Source organism: Bolinopsis microptera, chromosome 11 (genome assembly GCF_026151205.1).
Source record: "Bolinopsis microptera isolate Bmic1 chromosome 11, MBARI_Bmic_1.0, whole genome shotgun sequence".
Lineage (NCBI taxonomy): Eukaryota > Metazoa > Ctenophora > Tentaculata > Lobata > Bolinopsidae > Bolinopsis > Bolinopsis microptera.
In genome coordinates, this window is record NC_087082.1 from 14,848,843 (window position 1) to 14,867,679 (window position 18,837).

At 37.5% G+C, this 18,837-nt stretch overlaps 2 protein-coding genes across 2 annotated transcripts in view; one reads left to right on the top strand and one right to left on the bottom strand.

Moving 5' to 3' along the window:
- Positions 1–325: 325 nt before the first annotated feature.
- Positions 326–18,837, bottom strand: part of LOC134823493 (uncharacterized) — a 39,678-nt gene continuing 21,166 nt past the window's right edge. Inside the window, exons 12-15 of the mRNA XM_063834978.1 lie at positions 4,209–4,321; positions 3,850–4,059; positions 3,247–3,397; positions 326–520 (exon numbers count right to left, since the gene is read on the bottom strand). Coding sequence (XP_063691048.1) covers positions 407–520; positions 3,247–3,397; positions 3,850–4,059; positions 4,209–4,321 — 588 coding nt within the window. The 3' untranslated portion in view covers positions 326–406. The remainder of the gene's footprint in view (positions 521–3,246; positions 3,398–3,849; positions 4,060–4,208; positions 4,322–18,837) is intronic.
- On the top strand, positions 7,119–7,878 carry LOC134823430 (uncharacterized). The gene has a single exon (XM_063834889.1). The coding sequence runs from the start codon at positions 7,197–7,199 to the stop codon at positions 7,719–7,721; it is 525 nt and encodes a 174-aa protein (XP_063690959.1). The 5' UTR covers positions 7,119–7,196; the 3' UTR covers positions 7,722–7,878.

The following is an 18,837-nucleotide window of genomic DNA, read 5'->3' on the forward strand; positions in this document are numbered from 1 at the left end:
ACCTGTTGGTCGTAATCTGACATCATAACGAAACCTCAGAAGGAGAAGTAAAAACGGTAAAAGAAGCAAAGAATGTGCAATAACTCTGATGTAAATGGCAAAAGGGCCGGATGTGGATGGGGTCAAATTTCTTCAACATTTATTAAAAACGAGTCTTCTTCAGAAATGTTCTCTTCGCACATGTCACAAAGCAACTCAGCCTCAGTAATGACATCAAAAATATATCATCACACTGCTTTTGGCGACAAATGGCTACGTTTGATCGAAAACCTGGTTTCAGCCCCCCTGTGTATATTATTTGAGTGAGAAAATTTAAATAATATGTGAGCACGTTCACGAATTTTTAAAGCTCAAATATAATCAATAATACAGTGAATCGATAAGATTCAAATCTTCAAAGATCACATCATATGTCCTGGTTGAATATCAAATCGTTGTTATCGTTGAATATGTATCCTCTGATAGTGGACCCCTCGATGAGATTGCCTGGCCACTCCCCTTTTACACGACATTGGACGATCTGGGAGTGAAAAATCCATTATGATACACACTCATCAAGGTAAACATATTAGTGAACGTAAATTTGTAATATAATAAGATGAATCATGCGTCATGTGAGCGGAGTTGGGAGCAGGTGCATATTCCTCCAATAATATATAACATAATATGTTCATTATATGCAAGCCTCTTGATTTATAATATGCATTGCTGCAGACGTGAGACAACTACAAACTCAAGACTGCATCCAAACGATGCATGTATGAAATATACTTTGTTAGAGCTTTCGCTGACGTTGAGGTGGAAAAAAACAAGCCAATATCGAGTTTTGTAGCCACAATTGCCCCGGAATAAAACAGTAAAGGATCACAAGATAGTTAAGTGTCATCAAACAAATGATACGACGTATTCCAGGGTGATCTGCTGAAGACTCAACTAGTTTCGGCCTTTGAGGGCCATCCACAGGAGTGTCACCTAGCAGAAGTCAAAAATTTAATAAACTGATATCAGAAGAATATAAAGCAATGAAAGGCATTAGTTTGGTCAAATCAAACGGAACATATTCTATCAGACTTTCAACTGACTATGGCAGGGTTAAAACAGTTTTAACGCTAGCAACGATCCCCTTTTACATAGTTCCACTAAAATGATAATTTAAGATTAAATGTGTATACTGTATAGTGATAGGTAGATAAAGTAAAAAATGTAATAAAACGGTAGGAATAAAGTAAACTAAGCAAACGTAGTCGATACGTCATAAAACGAACTGCCCCAAACTCCAATTACTCCCGCGTAATTTCCCGCGTAATTCTAAGACTCCGATTTGCGCCGCCGCAAAGTTATTATAAAACTAAATTCAACACGTGCGACAAATATTTTCCAACATTAGAAAAGGATGCCATGGTCAAGCTATGGCATTAATATATTTCCACACCCAATACCAAACTTATTCTTTAGCCCGTGCCTCTTTACCACTGATAAGTATATTTTACTAAGACGATCCCGTCTAAAACCCAACTCAATTAAATCATCAGTAAACTTTAAAACTCTATCAGAAAAAGCAACAACGTTATTACAGATCCTAGAATATCTCACAACCTGTGAACAGTACGTGCCATATAATACACTACTAGCTTGATTACTCATCAAAGGTTGAAACTTGACCACTTTAAAACCAAACTTATCCCTTTTATCATAAACTCTACAAGAAAACTTCCCCTCGCTATTTATCGAAATATCAAGATCTAATACATTGGCGGCACTATCTACTTCATTTTCCTTATTAAGAGTTAGTAATACTAACCATATTAGTAAACATACGGTTAATTAATCTGAAAATCCATTGTAAAGTTACAAACTCATGGGGCAGAAAAAGAAACAAAGTGTAAACTCGGTGTACAAAAGTGAGAGCTAGGAAGCGGAAAATATAGCCGTACACCCAGTGATAGAACGTGAGGTGTGACCTGAACCAAAGATAACATTAGTTACCACTGACCTTGCTCCTATTTAAACCAATTATCCTGGCTTTAAATCTCTCGATAAACATATCCTCAAACATATTCAGGTCATCTCTATTGCATTCACGGATAATCCCAAAGTTAAAACTAGAAAGTTTATCATCTAACATTTCATAATGCACATCGTGAATGTGCAGAGCTAATGATGACTTATTATAATGTTCTGGTTTGAAAGCTGCTCTGTGGTTATTCATGCGTATATTAAGGGGTAGCCATGTCTGGCCAAAATAGAAGCCACTTGAACATAACTTACATTGAGCTACGTATATAACATTCCCATCACTACAATTTAGACTCATATCTAGTTCACATATCTGATTGTTAACAATAAATTTCCCATCAGCGTTATTTTCCGTGAGTTTGCAAGTCAGGCATCTTGGTCTTTTACATGCTTGTGATGAGGTGTTGTTGTCTCTTCTAGACTGTTCCACGTATTCTGCTGGTGTAGTGGCGAATTTTCTTCGTTTGAAGAGTTGGTCACTTATGTTACTGCCTCTTCTATTTGCGATAGTGATGGATACGTTCTCACCAATTATGTGTTCGATAGTCTGTTTCTTAGATTCTAGGAACATTCTGAGGTCTTTTAGTTCTTTGCAGTATTGGGCAGATAGTATCAAATTAGTAGAGGTTTCCTCCTTTTTCTCTACATCCGTTTTCTTAGGTTTCAGACGTTCATTCCTATCTACCAAATTCACCTTTTCTAGGACAATCTTAAGTTCCTGCTCATCATAGCCACTTTTCTTCAGGTCCGAAATTATGTCTTTAGCTGCTTTATCAAATGCTTTCTCGTCTGAGCATATGGTTCTTGCTCGTAATAGTTGTGAATACGGGACGCTTTTGAATACATGAGGAGGGTGGTAGCTATTCCTTTGTAAAAATGATCTGTTATCTGTTGGTTTCTGGTATAATAATATAAACTAGTTGAGTCTTCAGCAGATCACCCTGGAATACGTCGTATCATTTGTTTGATGACACTTAACTATCATGAAATATACTTGATACTGCCATGCGCGGCGTACATAGCTTTGGCGTCCTGATCAATGTGCGCGCGCGCGCGATACCACGTGATGCGCACATGAATCAATCTACAGAACAACGCGTGTTACATTTATTCCACAAATCATTCGCTTTTGCCAGCCAAACAGGTTTAAAGCCGAATCGAAGATATACAAGTCAAATATGTATGTCAAAAAGTATACACGAGACATATCTAATAGTCATATCAAGTTACCTGTGCAGGTATATCGTAGTAAATGGGAGGTAGTTCACAAGCACCAGCCGTAGTAATGGTAACCACTTCACCGGTATCAACAAGAAATACTGTGTGGTTTTCTGCTATAAGATCAGTGTTGAGCACTTGTCCGCGATATCTCGTCTCATCACTGAAAGATAATCACGTCATACATTTCTTTAGAAAACTACATAACAAGTATTACAATTCACAGCTAAGTTGAATATTACGTAGATTAATTGAGATGATTAGTTGAATTGTTACAATGTGACAAAAACACAAAGACACTGAAATTAGAAAAATGTACCGCTGTCAGACTGATAAATTCAAATTAATAACTAATAGCACGAAGATACACTGAAATTACTAAAATGTACCGCTGTCAGACTGATAAATTCAAATTAACAACTAATAGCACGAAGATACACTGAAATGACCGAACTAAAATTTACCGATGACAACCTAATATTAAGTCGCACTATTCGTAAATTAGAACATCTGAAGACTGCATCTCTGCCTAAGGTTTCATGTTGCAATATATACATAACATGTAGAGTGCCACATCAACATGTAGATGCACGCATCTGAACTTATGCTACTCACAGCTTGACAGTGCAATATTTGCCTCCAGTGTACTTGTGGCATTCTTCCGTTTGCATTTTCTTGTTCCAGTCACTAAAACTGTTGTCGACTGCATCTGTTTGATCTCCTGGTGTTTCTTTTAAAATCAGTGTTGCACCGTTCTCAGTTTCATGTCTTTTTAGGAGTTTGTAAACGCAGATTTTGTTCAGGGACACAGGGTAATCTCGGATACTGAAACATGGTGTAAAATCATCTATTTTTATCATGACAAAAAATATACGCGATTTAAAAAGGATTTTTTTCATTCTTATCACAGGTCCTTAGTCAGATGAAAACTCTCTAAAATCAGAATTTAAAATAAAAAAGAAGCCCCAACTCACGTTGTATATCTAAGAGCACCACTTGCAACACAAATCTTAACAAAGCTGGACTCAGTCATTTCGTTAACCACCAGAAAATCAACTCTTTCGTCATCGTACACCAACATGTCAACCTGGGGGTATTTTCTGGTACAATACAATTCTTAGTCCGTTTCTATACTTTAAAGACCTATTTTTGTTTACAGTCATTATGGCTCTATAATTTGGTGATCTAGATTTCCGCTGCAAGCCCATACTGATGCTCGAACGGCCAAACAGTTTCGGTAATTTACATTTGTACGCAGGGTTAGGTTATCATAGCAGATATTTTGTCTTTGTATCGAGTATCAGGTGACAAATACGTTATTAACCCTGTATTGATGCAACTAATAATGTATCTCATTATTTTGCTCAACAGCTGTTCTCTCAATTTATTTCATAAAATGAATCAGTTAAAATATAATATTGTAAGATCACGTGACTATATCAGGATACTAATACATTTCTAATTTCCCACAGTATCCCCGTACACAATACAGTTCGCTAGATTTACCGACTAAACGGAGGCTTCAAATGGGTCCTCTAATAAAACAGACAGATTGTGATCTTAATTAAGTTATTAAGACCCAGATCTCGAAGATTTAATCTAACCAGATTAAAGTATGCGTTGATCAAATTACCTAAGTACACTGTACACTGTACAGATGAACATGTTCACACTGACTGTTGGAATTACGGAATTTAGATTAGAAGTTTGGAATTTAGGTAACCGTGTAGGATGTTTTCACAAGATAATGGCATTAAGATCCTGGCTCTTTGCAGAGTTGTTCTGAGATGAGTTGCAATTTAATTTCATTGTTGCGATCATTGTGTAATGTGTACTAGAGGTCTCCTTCGTCATTCGTTTCATATTTGCTATTATGCTAACACCATCCCTCCATAATTACTGTTTCTTTTTTGTCTGCAACTTTGTGAACCGAATATCAGTTTTAGCGATAAAAAGAATACGTATCATGTTTTATTAAACATAAACGTGTTAATCATCAATATTTTACCATCAATAGTTTGAATCGGGGAATTTAGAGCCTAGATTTCCCGGGAAATTCCTAGACTAACGTTTACACATTTGCATTTTATGCTGTCATATTATATTGCCATTATACTTGTTAAGGTGCCGCAACAGTCTGTACCAACTTGGGAGAGAGCTTTATTGTTTAATTGTTTTATCCAAACTCAGCATTCTATGATTACTCAGCATTCCAATCTGTAATCAGCTGTTATAGGAGATTTTTTTGTATCATTCGTTTTTTCTAAAGTTTCCGTTACGATATCAGCATCCACATAGTTAGGATTATCTGCCAGAACAGGCGAGCCCCCAGGGGGCTTGGGAGAGGGCGGGGATTACGGAAAATTTGTCAGAAAATTGGAGCATTTTGTCACATTGTTATGTTGAGAACAGAAATAGGAGACATAATCTGATAATGATCTCTAGATCTAGGGAAAGTAATAAAGATGGGGTATAACTCAATACCACGCACTATTGTAACTCTACGCTTTAGAGATATTTTTACCCGAGATTGTGATCTAAGTTAAGGAGTGATCATAGAGCGCTCATGCTCTTTCATACCAAATAGGAAGACTGCTATTTGAATTCCAATGTCGTTTTACACTTCACTTGCTAGCTCTTTTTTGTGAAATCTTTCGTGATTCATAACGTATCTTCAGCGACCGCTAAGGACTGATTTCGCTCCTACACCTTTTTAGATATTTTTCTATTTAAAAAACACTGAGATGCCCGTTTATCAACTCTGGCTGACAAGAGGAACAATTCCTATAAAAGTTGCTTAAAAACGCAATCATTGACGTTTGATTGTCTCCATTTAATATCACATAACTACAGTAATTAAAGTTATTGTTATATCTCATTTATCGGAAATATTATTTTTATTTCAATTTACTCCTAATAATCCCGCAAAATTTTATTTTTGATATCACAAATTTTCCTTTATTTTTATGCTTCGATTAAAGGCCCATAGCCTCCAGAGTCCAGATGCTAATCAGATCATAATTTGGTCAGCCCCTCTGCCTCTCGGCTTTATATTGCTTACGGTGTATGGACTATGGAGTAATTTTACGATCTCTTAACATTAGCATAGGTATCTTCTATGCTAAGCAAATTTTTTAACTATTTTTCTGTACCCGGATTGCTTTTAAGCAATTCCTAACAAACCTTTTCTTACTATAGATTATTTAATTGTATTTGTAGTATTGTAAAAATAATCAACTGTTTAGGAGTCGTTTTATACAATATCTGCATGATCTTAGTGAGAGAACTGATATTGTCCTTTTATAGAGTTAATCTGTTGCCTTGACAGCAAACATTAGTGATTGTTAAAATTTACCACCTAACGATTTTTCACGAAAAGGGTAAACCACAGTACCACAACGTAACAATGCTTGATGTACCACGTTCTTTCTCACTCCTAATCTAGCTAGTTCAAGGGTTAAAGTTCTTGTTAATCTTTATCTCATTATCGGATTATTTTATTTCCAATTTTTCCTAAATCCCGCAGATTTTAATTTTTGATTATCACAAATTTTTCCTTTTTTTTTGCTTTGATTAAAGGCCCTGTTCAGATCAGAATTTGTAATGATATAATTGTATCATCTATGTCCCTGGCTTTAATGGTTAGGTGTATCACATAGTAATTTTACGATCTCTAACTACATAAGTTGTGTCTGTGCTATTCAAATTTTGAATATTTTCTGTGCCCGGGATTGCTTTTAAGAATTCCAGAGCCGAAATCACGCTTTTCTTACGTGTATAGAATATTAGTAATTGGTATTTAGTAGCCATTAGTTATTACACCCATATATGGTCAAATCATTCTTCGGCAGGATCGTTTATAATAATATCTAGCAAGCAATCTCTGGAGTTGCAGAGTAGAGTGTGTTGTATATTGTTCTGTTTTTACTTTTTTACTTGGTTTACGTTAGCTATCTCAGATAATGGACTCTCTGACAGCAGAACAGTTAGTGGATTTGTTAAAACTCATACCCCACCCTGAAGGAGGGTTTTTCAACGAAACAGCGCGCAGTAAAACCACAGTAACCACAGACCGTAACCACACTGACTCCAACATCAGAAGTGCTGGAACCACCATACTCTTCCTGCTCACTCCTCAAGCTCCTAGCGCTAAGTTCTGCAAGAACATGTCCGAGATAATGCACGTGTGGTGCGGAGGCGGTGCACAGGTTCACACCTTTATCCGCCCTGACGGAACAGTGACGGAACACGTGCTGGGTCCGGGTGTGGACCAAGGACAGCATCCCCAGGTGTTGTGTCCGCCCGGCGCTTGGAAAACGAGTAGGTTGTTGGAGGAAGACAAATATTCGCTGATAACTGAGGTTGTTCACCCAGGGTGGGAGTTGTGCGATTTTGAGATGGGGAGAACTGATAAATTGGTTAAGTTATTTCCGCAACACCGAGTCCTTATTGAAAAGTATACTCATAAAGAAGATGTTACTTTTTAGCCTATTTTTGATGCTCTATTTTGAGTTTCGGGTATAGTTTTATTAAATAACTATGCTGGGTCGTATTTAGATACAATTGCAATGATGTTTAATGGATTAACGTAAATATTATCTATTAATATGTTGTTATATGTCTAAATTGAAATGACTTTCAGAATTAAGCTTAAAATTGCGAATAAAAAGGGGAGAGAATGTGTAAAATATACAATATACAATATACGTATATACTATATAATATTATGTATATACGAATCATATGGATACAATAACATAAAATGCAAACAGAACATGCATTTTCATCTATAAAGCTACAAAATTTTAAAGGATACAGCCTGCATATTAGAAAATTCGAAAGCTTTAGCGATAAAAAGAATAAGTATCATGTTTTATTAAACATAAACGTGTTAATCATCAATATTTTACCATCAATAGTTTGAATCGGGGAATTTAGAGCCTAGATTTCCCGGGAAATTCCTAGACTAACGTTTACACATTTGCATTTTATGCTGTCATATTATATTGCCATTATACTTGTTAAGGTGCCGCAACAGTCTGTACCAACTTGGGAGAGAGCTTTATTGTTTAATTGTTTTATCCAAACTCAGCATTCTATGATTACTCAGCATTCCAATCTGTAATCAGCTGTTATAGGAGATTTTTTTGTATCATTCGTTTTTTCTAAAGTTTCCGTTACGATATCAGCATCCACATAGTTAGGATTATCTGCCAGAACAGGCGAGCCCCCAGGGGGCTTGGGAGAGGGCGGGGATTACGGAAAATTTGTGAGAAAATTGGAGCATTTTGTCACATTGTTATGTTGAGAACAGAAATAGGAGACATAATCTGATAATGATCTCTAGATCTAGGGAAAGTAATAAAGATGGGGTATAACTCAATACCACGCACTATTGTAACTCTACGCTTTAGAGATATTTTTACCCGAGATTGTGATCTAAGTTAAGGAGTGATCATAGAGCGCTCATGCTCTTTCATACCAAATAGGAAGACTGCTATTTGAATTCCAATGTCGTTTTACACTTCACTTGCTAGCTCTTTTTTGTGAAATCTTTCGTGATTCATAACGTATCTTCAGCGACCGCTAAGGACTGATTTCGCTCCTACACCTTTTTAGATATTTTTCTATTTAAAAAACACTGAGATGCCCGTTTATCAACTCTGGCTGACAAGAGGAACAATTCCTATAAAAGTTGCTTAAAAACGCAATCATTGACGTTTGATTGTCTCCATTTAATATCACTTAATTAAACCAGAATAATGCTTTGTAGTGCTGTTCTCCTCTAACTACAGTAATTAAAAGTTATTGTTACCTATATCTCATTTATCGGAAATACTTATTTTTATTTCAATTTACTTCCTAATAATCCCGGCAAGAATTTTATTTTTGATATCACAAAATTTTCCTTTATTTTTATGCTTTGATTAAAGGCCCCATAGCCTCCAGAGTCCAGAATGCTAATCAGATCATAATTTGGTCAGCCCCTCTGTCCTCTCGGCTTTATATTGCTTACGGTGTATGGACTATGGAGTAATTTTACGATCTCTTAACATTAGCATAAGGTTGTGTCTGGTGCTATATCAAATTTTGTAATATTTTTCTGTGCCCGGGATTGCTTTTAAGAATTCCAGAGCCGAAATCACGCTTTTCTTACGTGTATAGAATTATTAGTAATTGGTATTTAGTAGCTCATTAGTTATTACACCCATATATGGTCAAATCATTCTTCGGCAGGATCGTTTATAATAATATCTAGCAAGCAATCTCTGGAGTTGCAGAGTAGAGTGTGTTGTATATTGTTCTGTTTTTACTTTTTTACTTGGTTTACGTTAGCTATCTCAGATAATGGACTCTCTGACAGCAGAACAGTTAGTGGATTTGTTAAAACTCATACCCCACCCTGAAGGAGGGTTTTTCAACGAAACAGCGCGCAGTAAAACCACAGTAACCACAGACCGTAACCACACTGACTCCAACATCAGAAGTGCTGGAACCACCATACTCTTCCTGCTCACTCCTCAAGCTCCTAGCGCTAAGTTCTGCAAGAACATGTCCGAGATAATGCACGTGTGGTGCGGAGGCGGTGCACAGGTTCACACCTTTATCCGCCCTGACGGAACAGTGACGGAACACGTGCTGGGTCCGGGTGTGGACCAAGGACAGCATCCCCAGGTGTTGTGTCCGCCCGGCGCTTGGAAAACGAGTAGGTTGTTGGAGGAAGACAAATATTCGCTGATAACTGAGGTTGTTCACCCAGGGTGGGAGTTGTGCGATTTTGAGATGGGGAGAACTGATAAATTGGTTAAGTTATTTCCGCAACACCGAGTCCTTATTGAAAAGTATACTCATAAAGAAGATGTTACTTTTTAGCCTATTTTTGATGCTCTATTTTGAGTTTCGGGTATAGTTTTATTAAATAACTATGCTGGGTCGTATTTAGATACAATTGCAATGATGTTTAATGGATTAACGTAAATATTATCTATTAATATGTTGTTATATGTCTAAATTGAAATGACTTTCAGAATTAAGCTTAAAATTGCGAATAAAAAGGGGAGAGAATGTGTAAAATATACAATATACAATATACGTATATACTATATAATATTATGTATATACGAATCATATGGATACAATAACATAAAATGCAAACAGAACATGCATTTTCATCTATAAAGCTACAAAATTTTAAAGGATACAGCCTGCATATTAGAAAATTCGAAAGCTTGGTAAACAGTTCTAACTAGACACTAGTGAACATATTCCTTAACAATTGTCTTCATGGTGTCCACTAATACTGTATTTCCTTGAGTACCAGGCATGTAGGATGACATATGATTGGCCCCCGGAAAAACAACAAATTCCAGCAATCTTCCTGCTCGTCGCAGTCTATTAGCAAGCCTTGTTGCCTCTGTAATAAACTGATCAAACTCTCCTTCCAAAATGATGGTTGGCGGGAATTTCTCCAGAAGGTCTTCACTTGCTTTGCCAGGGAAGAGGTGGGGATCGGTCTTTTGCTGCTCAAAATCTGAAGCAATAAGGTCCTTCCAGACTTTTTGCATAAACAAATGAGCCTTCCTTTCCTCTACAGTCATTGCTAGAGGGTCAGAAAAGCAGTAGTCATCAACCATGGGAACACCAGGTATAGCTAATTTTACCAGATGACCCTCTCCATTCTGAGCTAACAGTACCATGGCACCAAGACATATGTACCCTCCACCACTTTCTCCGGCGATAAAAATCTTAGAAGGATCTACTCCAAAGCTCTCAGCATTCTTACTTACATACTTGATAACCTCATAAAAATCCTTGATGTTGTTGGGGCATTTTGTTTCAGGAGCAAGGCGGTAATCAACATTGAATGCCACAACGTTTATCTCAACAGCAATGCATTGCACTCCTTTCCTTAAATCAGCAGCCGAGAAAGCTATAACACCACCTCCGTGGGCATATATGTAAGCAGCCTTCTTTGTATCATTTTCAAGCGCTTTTGGAGTGTAAAGCTCGACTGGGACATCAAATTCCCCGTCATGAGAAGTTGGAACTTTCAAAAAAGTGGTTGTTGTTTGTTCTCCTCCGTAATTTAGAACTGGATTTTGAGTAATTGCACTAATAAATTGCTCAGAAGTTTGTCTTATCAGAGTAAGAAACTCCATCGAGGACTCCATGTCGTCTTGAAACTCGAGTTCTTTCATCCTATCCATGACTTGCTTAGCCTCAGGGGAGGCTTCCATCATTTGTTCCATTTGAGCATCCATAGCTTTAACTTCCTCAGCCATTTCTCCCGTTAGGGGGAAGTTAAAGAGGTTTTTGGAAACAACTCTCGACATTTTAACCTGAACGTGTTGTTAATTAAAAGCAAGCAGATAGAAACAATCCTGAAGGTATCCTTATGCAGCTCCTCATTCAACCCTCACACCCGATTTCTCGAGTATTCGGCTGAGTAGACCGGGGGGCTGCATAGACCACTCAGGATCCTTAGCTGAACGTCAACGACGCTCACCCCAAAACCAGGCAGACAGTGGGATTCGAACTCGCAACCTCACGATTGCAAAGCTGGCGTTCTAACCAACTGCGCTACCTGGCCTTAAAAGGTATGAACGTACACCTTTTTTCAAATCCTTCTTTACTGTCCTACTGTCCTCTAGCTGAGGCGCAGCAAACGGGTGAAGTATAAGACAATCATTCTTAGGCCCGCTAATCTGCTTTTGTAATTGCTGATTTCCCATGAATATTTAATATTGACAGTTCCCACGATAGTCGTTAATAGTAACGCCTATTTCCTAACACGATTTCATCAAAAACTTTGTCACGTGATCTGATAATATGCTCTTAATGCATTCTTATGAACAATTATAAAATTACAACGGTGCTTGATAATGATAATGATAAGAGCTTCAGTATGTTTTTAGAGGGGAACATCGTATAACAAACACCATGTACAATGCATTTATACAATATTTATACATGTACAATGTATTTATACATGGTGTATAAGTATAAAATACTAGTTTTATATACTTGTATACAGGTATACTATAACGTATACTGTACTTGTATAACAGGCGTAAAGATACACACCACAGATACCTGAGCTGATAAACAGAGCACATAAAACAGCAACAAAATGTAAAGATACACACCACAGATACCTGAGTTGATAAACAGAGCACATAAAACAGCAACAAAATGTAAAGATACACTACACACCACAGATACCTGAGTTGATAAACAGAGCACATAAAACAGCAACAAAATGTAAAGATACACTACACACCACAGATACCTGAGTTAGTAAACAGAGCACATAAAACAGCAACAAAATGTAAAGATACACTACACACCACAGATACCTGAGCTGATAAACAGAGCACATAAAACAGCATCAAAATGTAAAGATACACACCACAGATACCTGAGTTGATAAACAGAGCACATAAAACAGCAACAAAATGTAAATACACACTACACACCACAGATACCTGAGTTGATAAACAGAGCACATAAAACAGCAACAAAATGTAAAGATACACTACACACCACAGATACCTGAGTTGATAAACAGAGCACATAAAACATCAACAAAATGTAAAGATACACTACACACCACAGATACCTGAGCTGATAAACAGAGCACATAAAACAGCAACAAAATGTAAAGATACACTACACACCACAGATACCTGAGCTGATAAACAGAGCACATAAAACAGCAACAAAATGTAAAGATACACTACACACCACAGATACCTGAGTTGGTAAACAGAGCACATAAAACAGCAACAAAATGTAAAGATACACTACACACCACAGATACCTGAGTTGATAAACAGAGCACATAAAACAGCAACAAAATGTAAAGATACACTACACACCACAGATACCTGAGCTGATAAACAGAGCACATAAAACAGCAACAAAATGTAAAGATACACTACACACCACAGATACCTGAGTTGGTAAACAGAGCACATAAAACAGTAACAAAATGTAAAGACACACTACACACCACAGATACCTGAGCTGATAAACAGAGCACATAAAACAGCAACAAAATGTAAAGACACACTACACACCACAGATACCTGAGTTAGTAAACAGAGCACATAAAACAGCAGCAAAATGTAAAGACACACTACACACCACAGATACCTGAGTTGATAAACAGAGCACATAAAACAGCAACAAAATGTAAAGATACACTACACACCACAGATACCTGAGTTGATAAACAGAGCACATAAAACAGCAACAAAATGTAAAGACACACTACACACCACAGATACCTGAGTTGATAAACAGAGCACATAAAACAGCAACAAAATGTAAAGACACACTACACACCACAGATACCTGAGTTGATAAACAGAGCACATAAAACAGCAACAAAATGTAAAGACACACTACACACCACAGATACCTGAGTTGATAAACAGAGCACATAAAACAGCAACAAAATGTAAAGATACACTACACACCACAGATACCTGAGTTGATAAACAGAGCACATAAAACAGTAACAAAATGTAAAGATACACTACACACCACAGATACCTGAGTTGATAAACAGAGCACATAAAACAGTAACAAAATGTAAAGATACACTACACACCACAGATACCTGAGTTGATAAACAGAGCACATAAAACAGCAACAAAATGTAAAGATACACACCACAGATACCTGAGTTGGTAAACAGAGCACATAAAACAGCAACAAAATGTAAAGATACACTACACACCACAGATACCTGAGCTGATAAACAGAGCACATAAAACAGCAACAAAATGTAAAGATACACTACACACCACAGATACCTGAGTTGATAAACAGAGCACATAAAACAGCAACAAAATGTAAAGATACACTACACACCACAGATACCTGAGTTGGTAAACAGAGCACATAAAACAGCAACAAAATGTAAAGATACACTACACACCACAGATACCTGAGTTGATAAACAGAGCACATAAAACAGCAGCAAAATGTAAAGACACACTACACACCACAGATACCTGAGCTGATAAACAGAGCACATAAAACAGCAGCAAAATGTAAAGATACACTACACACCACAGATACCTGAGTTGATAAACAGAGCACATAAAACAGCAACAAAATGTAAATACACACTACACACCACAGATACCTGAGTTGATAAACAGAGCACATAAAACAGCAACAAAATGTAAAGATACACTACACACCACAGATACCTGAGTTGATAAACAGAGCACATAAAACAGCAACAAAATGTAAAGATACACTACACACCACAGATACCTGAGTTGATAAACAGAGCACATAAAACAGCAACAAAATGTAAAGATACACTACACACCACAGATACCTGAGTTGATAAACAGAGCACATAAAACAGCAGCAAAATGTAAATACACACTACACACCACAGATACCTGAGCTGATAAACAGAGCACATAAAACAGCAACAAAATGTAAAGATACACTACACACCACAGATACCTGAGTTGATAAACAGAGCACATAAAACAGCAACAAAATGTAAAGATACACTACACACCACAGATACCTGAGCTGATAAACAGAGCACATAAAACAGCAACAAAATGTAAAGATACACACCACAGATACCTGAGTTGATAAACAGAGCACATAAAACAGCAACAAAATGTAAAGATACACTACACACCACAGATACCTGAGTTGATAAACAGAGCACATAAAACAGCAACAAAATGTAAAGACACACTACACACCACAGATACCTGAGCTGATAAACAGAGCACATAAAACAGCAACAAAATGTAAAGATACACACCACAGATACCTGAGTTGATAAACAGAGCACATAAAACAGCAACAAAATGTAAAGATACACTACACACCACAGATACCTGAGTTGATAAACAGAGCACATAAAACAGCAACAAAATGTAAAGACACACTACACACCACAGATACCTGAGTTAGTAAACAGAGCACATAAAACAGCAGCAAAATGTAAATACACACTACACACCACAGATACCTGAGTTGATAAACAGAGCACATAAAACAGCAACAAAATGTAAAGATACACTACACACCACAGATACCTGAGCTGATAAACAGAGCACATAAAACAGCAACAAAATGTAAAGATACACACCACAGATACCTGAGTTGATAAACAGAGCACATAAAACAGCAACAAAATGTAAAGATACACTACACACCACAGATACCTGAGTTGATAAACAGAGCACATAAAACAGCAACAAAATGTAAAGATACACTACACACCACAGATACCTGAGTTAGTAAACAGAGCACATAAAACAGCAACAAAATGTAAAGATACACTACACACCACAGATACCTGAGCTGATAAACAGAGCACATAAAACAGCATCAAAATGTAAATGGCTACATACACACTATCGAGGCTGGCTGTTTAATGAAGAGAATGAATATATGTAACCGCTAACTAGGAACTTGCTTACTATATAGTAACCTAATACCTGTATATTCCATATATTGCAAAACAACTGATAGCGAAACCAGTCACGTACTCTAGCTCGACAACTAAAGTTCGCCAGAAATCACCAGCGAAACACACACAACACTAAACGTAAGTGCCGGAACAGGCTCACCATAGCAATATAACTATTAAATACACAATACACATGTTTTCAAACAATACACACATTCCAATCAAAATATTTGATGAATGTAAGCCGTGAAGACAGAAACACTAGTGACTAGAACATACCGTTCACTGATAAAACATTGTTGTTGCGACTAATGGCCATAAGGCACAAACACGACACTAAACTAAACGTACATTTTCGAGCGTTTAAAACATGAAAATATACATTTCTCAACGTATGTAAAACATAATACTAATTTTGTTTACACTCGGTAATTCGTCAAGACACGTACAGAATACAGATCTTTCGGTGAAAATCTAAACATTTTTTTCTTGATTTATTAATTTTACCGGGGTAAGCACAGGGCTCCAATGCTCTATCTTACAGTGGTCACGATCTTACCATAAGTGATATTGACCACAGCCCCCTACGAAGAAGAAGAAGATCTTTCGGTGAATTCTTTGTAATAAGATTATGTACTACTTAGTATGACAAGTTTAGGGGTCTAAACACCCAATCTTCAGGTTAAACTTATCTTAAGGGATCGTTCACATATTACGTAATCATACATAGCTATTGTGTCAAAATTACACTAGCGTCATCATTGATCATTTGGAAACCCCCTCCCCCTCGGCTGATTACGTAATATAATGTGAACGACCCCTTATATTATTTTGAAAAAATCGTTAGTCATTAGTTAAATATACTGTAAGGTTGTCGTAAGGGTCGAAACAAGTCAACTAACCAATAACACAACGGTCATTGCACTCAAGAGTGAAATTGAAATTAAGCAAACGAATCACAATCCTCTACATTCTACTAACCAATAACACAACCCCACGGTATTTAATCAAATTATTGAGTTAGAAAGTAAACACCAGCGGTATTAGGTTTCGATTTAAACTTCAAAACGTTTCTATTTATACACGAGCACACGGCACCTGCCGCCTGAACAACGTTAGTATCTCGTAACAAGTTCGGGTTTCGCAGCTAGAATCTGAGCATATGAAGTTCCAAATTAAAATAAACGTTCAGTTTCATCAGAGCCTGTAATGACATATTGCGCAGAGAATTAGCAGGATAAATGTAGTTCCTACTTGCTAGTATGCTGCACACCGCACACGTGGCTAGTATGCTGCACACGTGGCTAGTATGCTGCACACGTGGCTAGTATGCTGCACACATGGCAAGTATGCTGCACACGTGGCTAGTATGCTGCACACGTGGCTAGTATGCTGCACACGTGGCTAGTATGCTGCACACGTGGCTAGTATGCTGCACACGTGGCTAGTATGCTGCACACGTGGCTAGTATGCTGCACACGTGGCTAGTATGCTGCACACGTGGCAAGTATGCTGCACACGTGGCTAGTATGCTGCACACGTGGCTAGTATGCTGCACACGTGGCTAGTATGCTGCACACGTGGCTAGTATGCTGCACACGTGGCTAGTATGCTGCACACGTGGCTAGTATGCTGCACACGTGATGAAGCTATCTGCTTATTGGTAGATCCTAGGTAGACACTGATTACTTCATCACGTACACGTCATGTGATCAGGTAAACTTCCATTCAGTTGGAACAGGGATTTTATTGTGTACTATCAAGTAAAAGTTAGGACAGAAACTTGACTTCGTAATCGATAACCGAACGCATCACGTAAAGTCTTGCTGAAGTCAAGTTTTCACAAGGAAAGGAGTTGCGAGTTATATGAAACTTTGCTGAGGATGGGACATCAGGACCGGAGCCGTATTTTATCTCCATCAGGGCTCATTTCTTGAATTAACATGCCTTAAAGCTGTAGTGATCTACCAAAGAACAGTAGGAGAGGGAGACACGAAGTAGAAATACATCGGGCTAACTGAAAACACCTTTAACATCCGATTAAGCTCCTGAGGCACCTGACAGAACTGTTGAAGAAAGTGTGGAAATTAAAGGACACCACCCCTTGTCCAAAGACGAATATATGATTTTCATGCTCGTTAATAATATGAACAATGAACATCTTAAAGAAGCAAGATATGATATATCTATTATACCTTACTATCTTTTAGATTTATGTCACTTATGATGGCTTCGGCTGAAAGTACTATGACTCATTTTATCTAGAAGATCGTAGTTTCATTGCTTCTGAAGTAGCTATCAGTTCGCCGGTCAATGTTGGGTTTAATACTCATATATTTATATATCTATTATATAATATAATCAAATAATACGGATACAATATTATAACCTTTATAACATGTTTATTGTTTACAATTTACAAAGCTACAAAATTCTAAAGGATACAGCCTGCATAGTTACGAATGCTCAAGTCTAGCAAACAGTTCTAACTAGACACTAGTGAACATATTCCTTAACAATTGTCTTCATGGTGTCCACAAATTCTGTATTTCCTTTACTCCCAGGCATGTAGGATGACATATGATTGGCCCCCGGAAAAACAACAAATTCCAGCAATCTTCCTGCTCGTCGCAGTCTACTAGCAAGCCTTGTTGCCTCTGTGATATAATAATCAAACTCTGCTTCCAAGATGATGGTTGGCGGGAATTTTCCAAGAAGCTCCTCGCTTGCCTTGCCAGGGAAGAGGTGGGGATCAGTCTTTTGCCGCTCAAAATCTGAAGCAATAAGATGCTTCCAAATCTTCCGCATTGACAAATGAACCTCCCTTTCCTCTACAGTCATTGCTAGAGGGTCAGAAAAGCAGTAGTCGTCAACCATGGGAACACAAGGAATAGCCAATTTTACCAGATAACCCTCTCCATTCTGAGCTAACAGTACCATGGCACCAAGACATATGTACCCTCCACCACTTTCTCCGGCGATAAAAATCTTAGAAGGAGCTACTCCAAAGCTCTCAGCATTCTTACTTACATACTTGATAACCTCATAAAAATCCTTGATGTTGTTGGGGCATTTTGTTTCAGGAGCAAGGCGGTAATCAACATTGAATGCCACAACGTTCATATCAACAGCAATGCATTGCA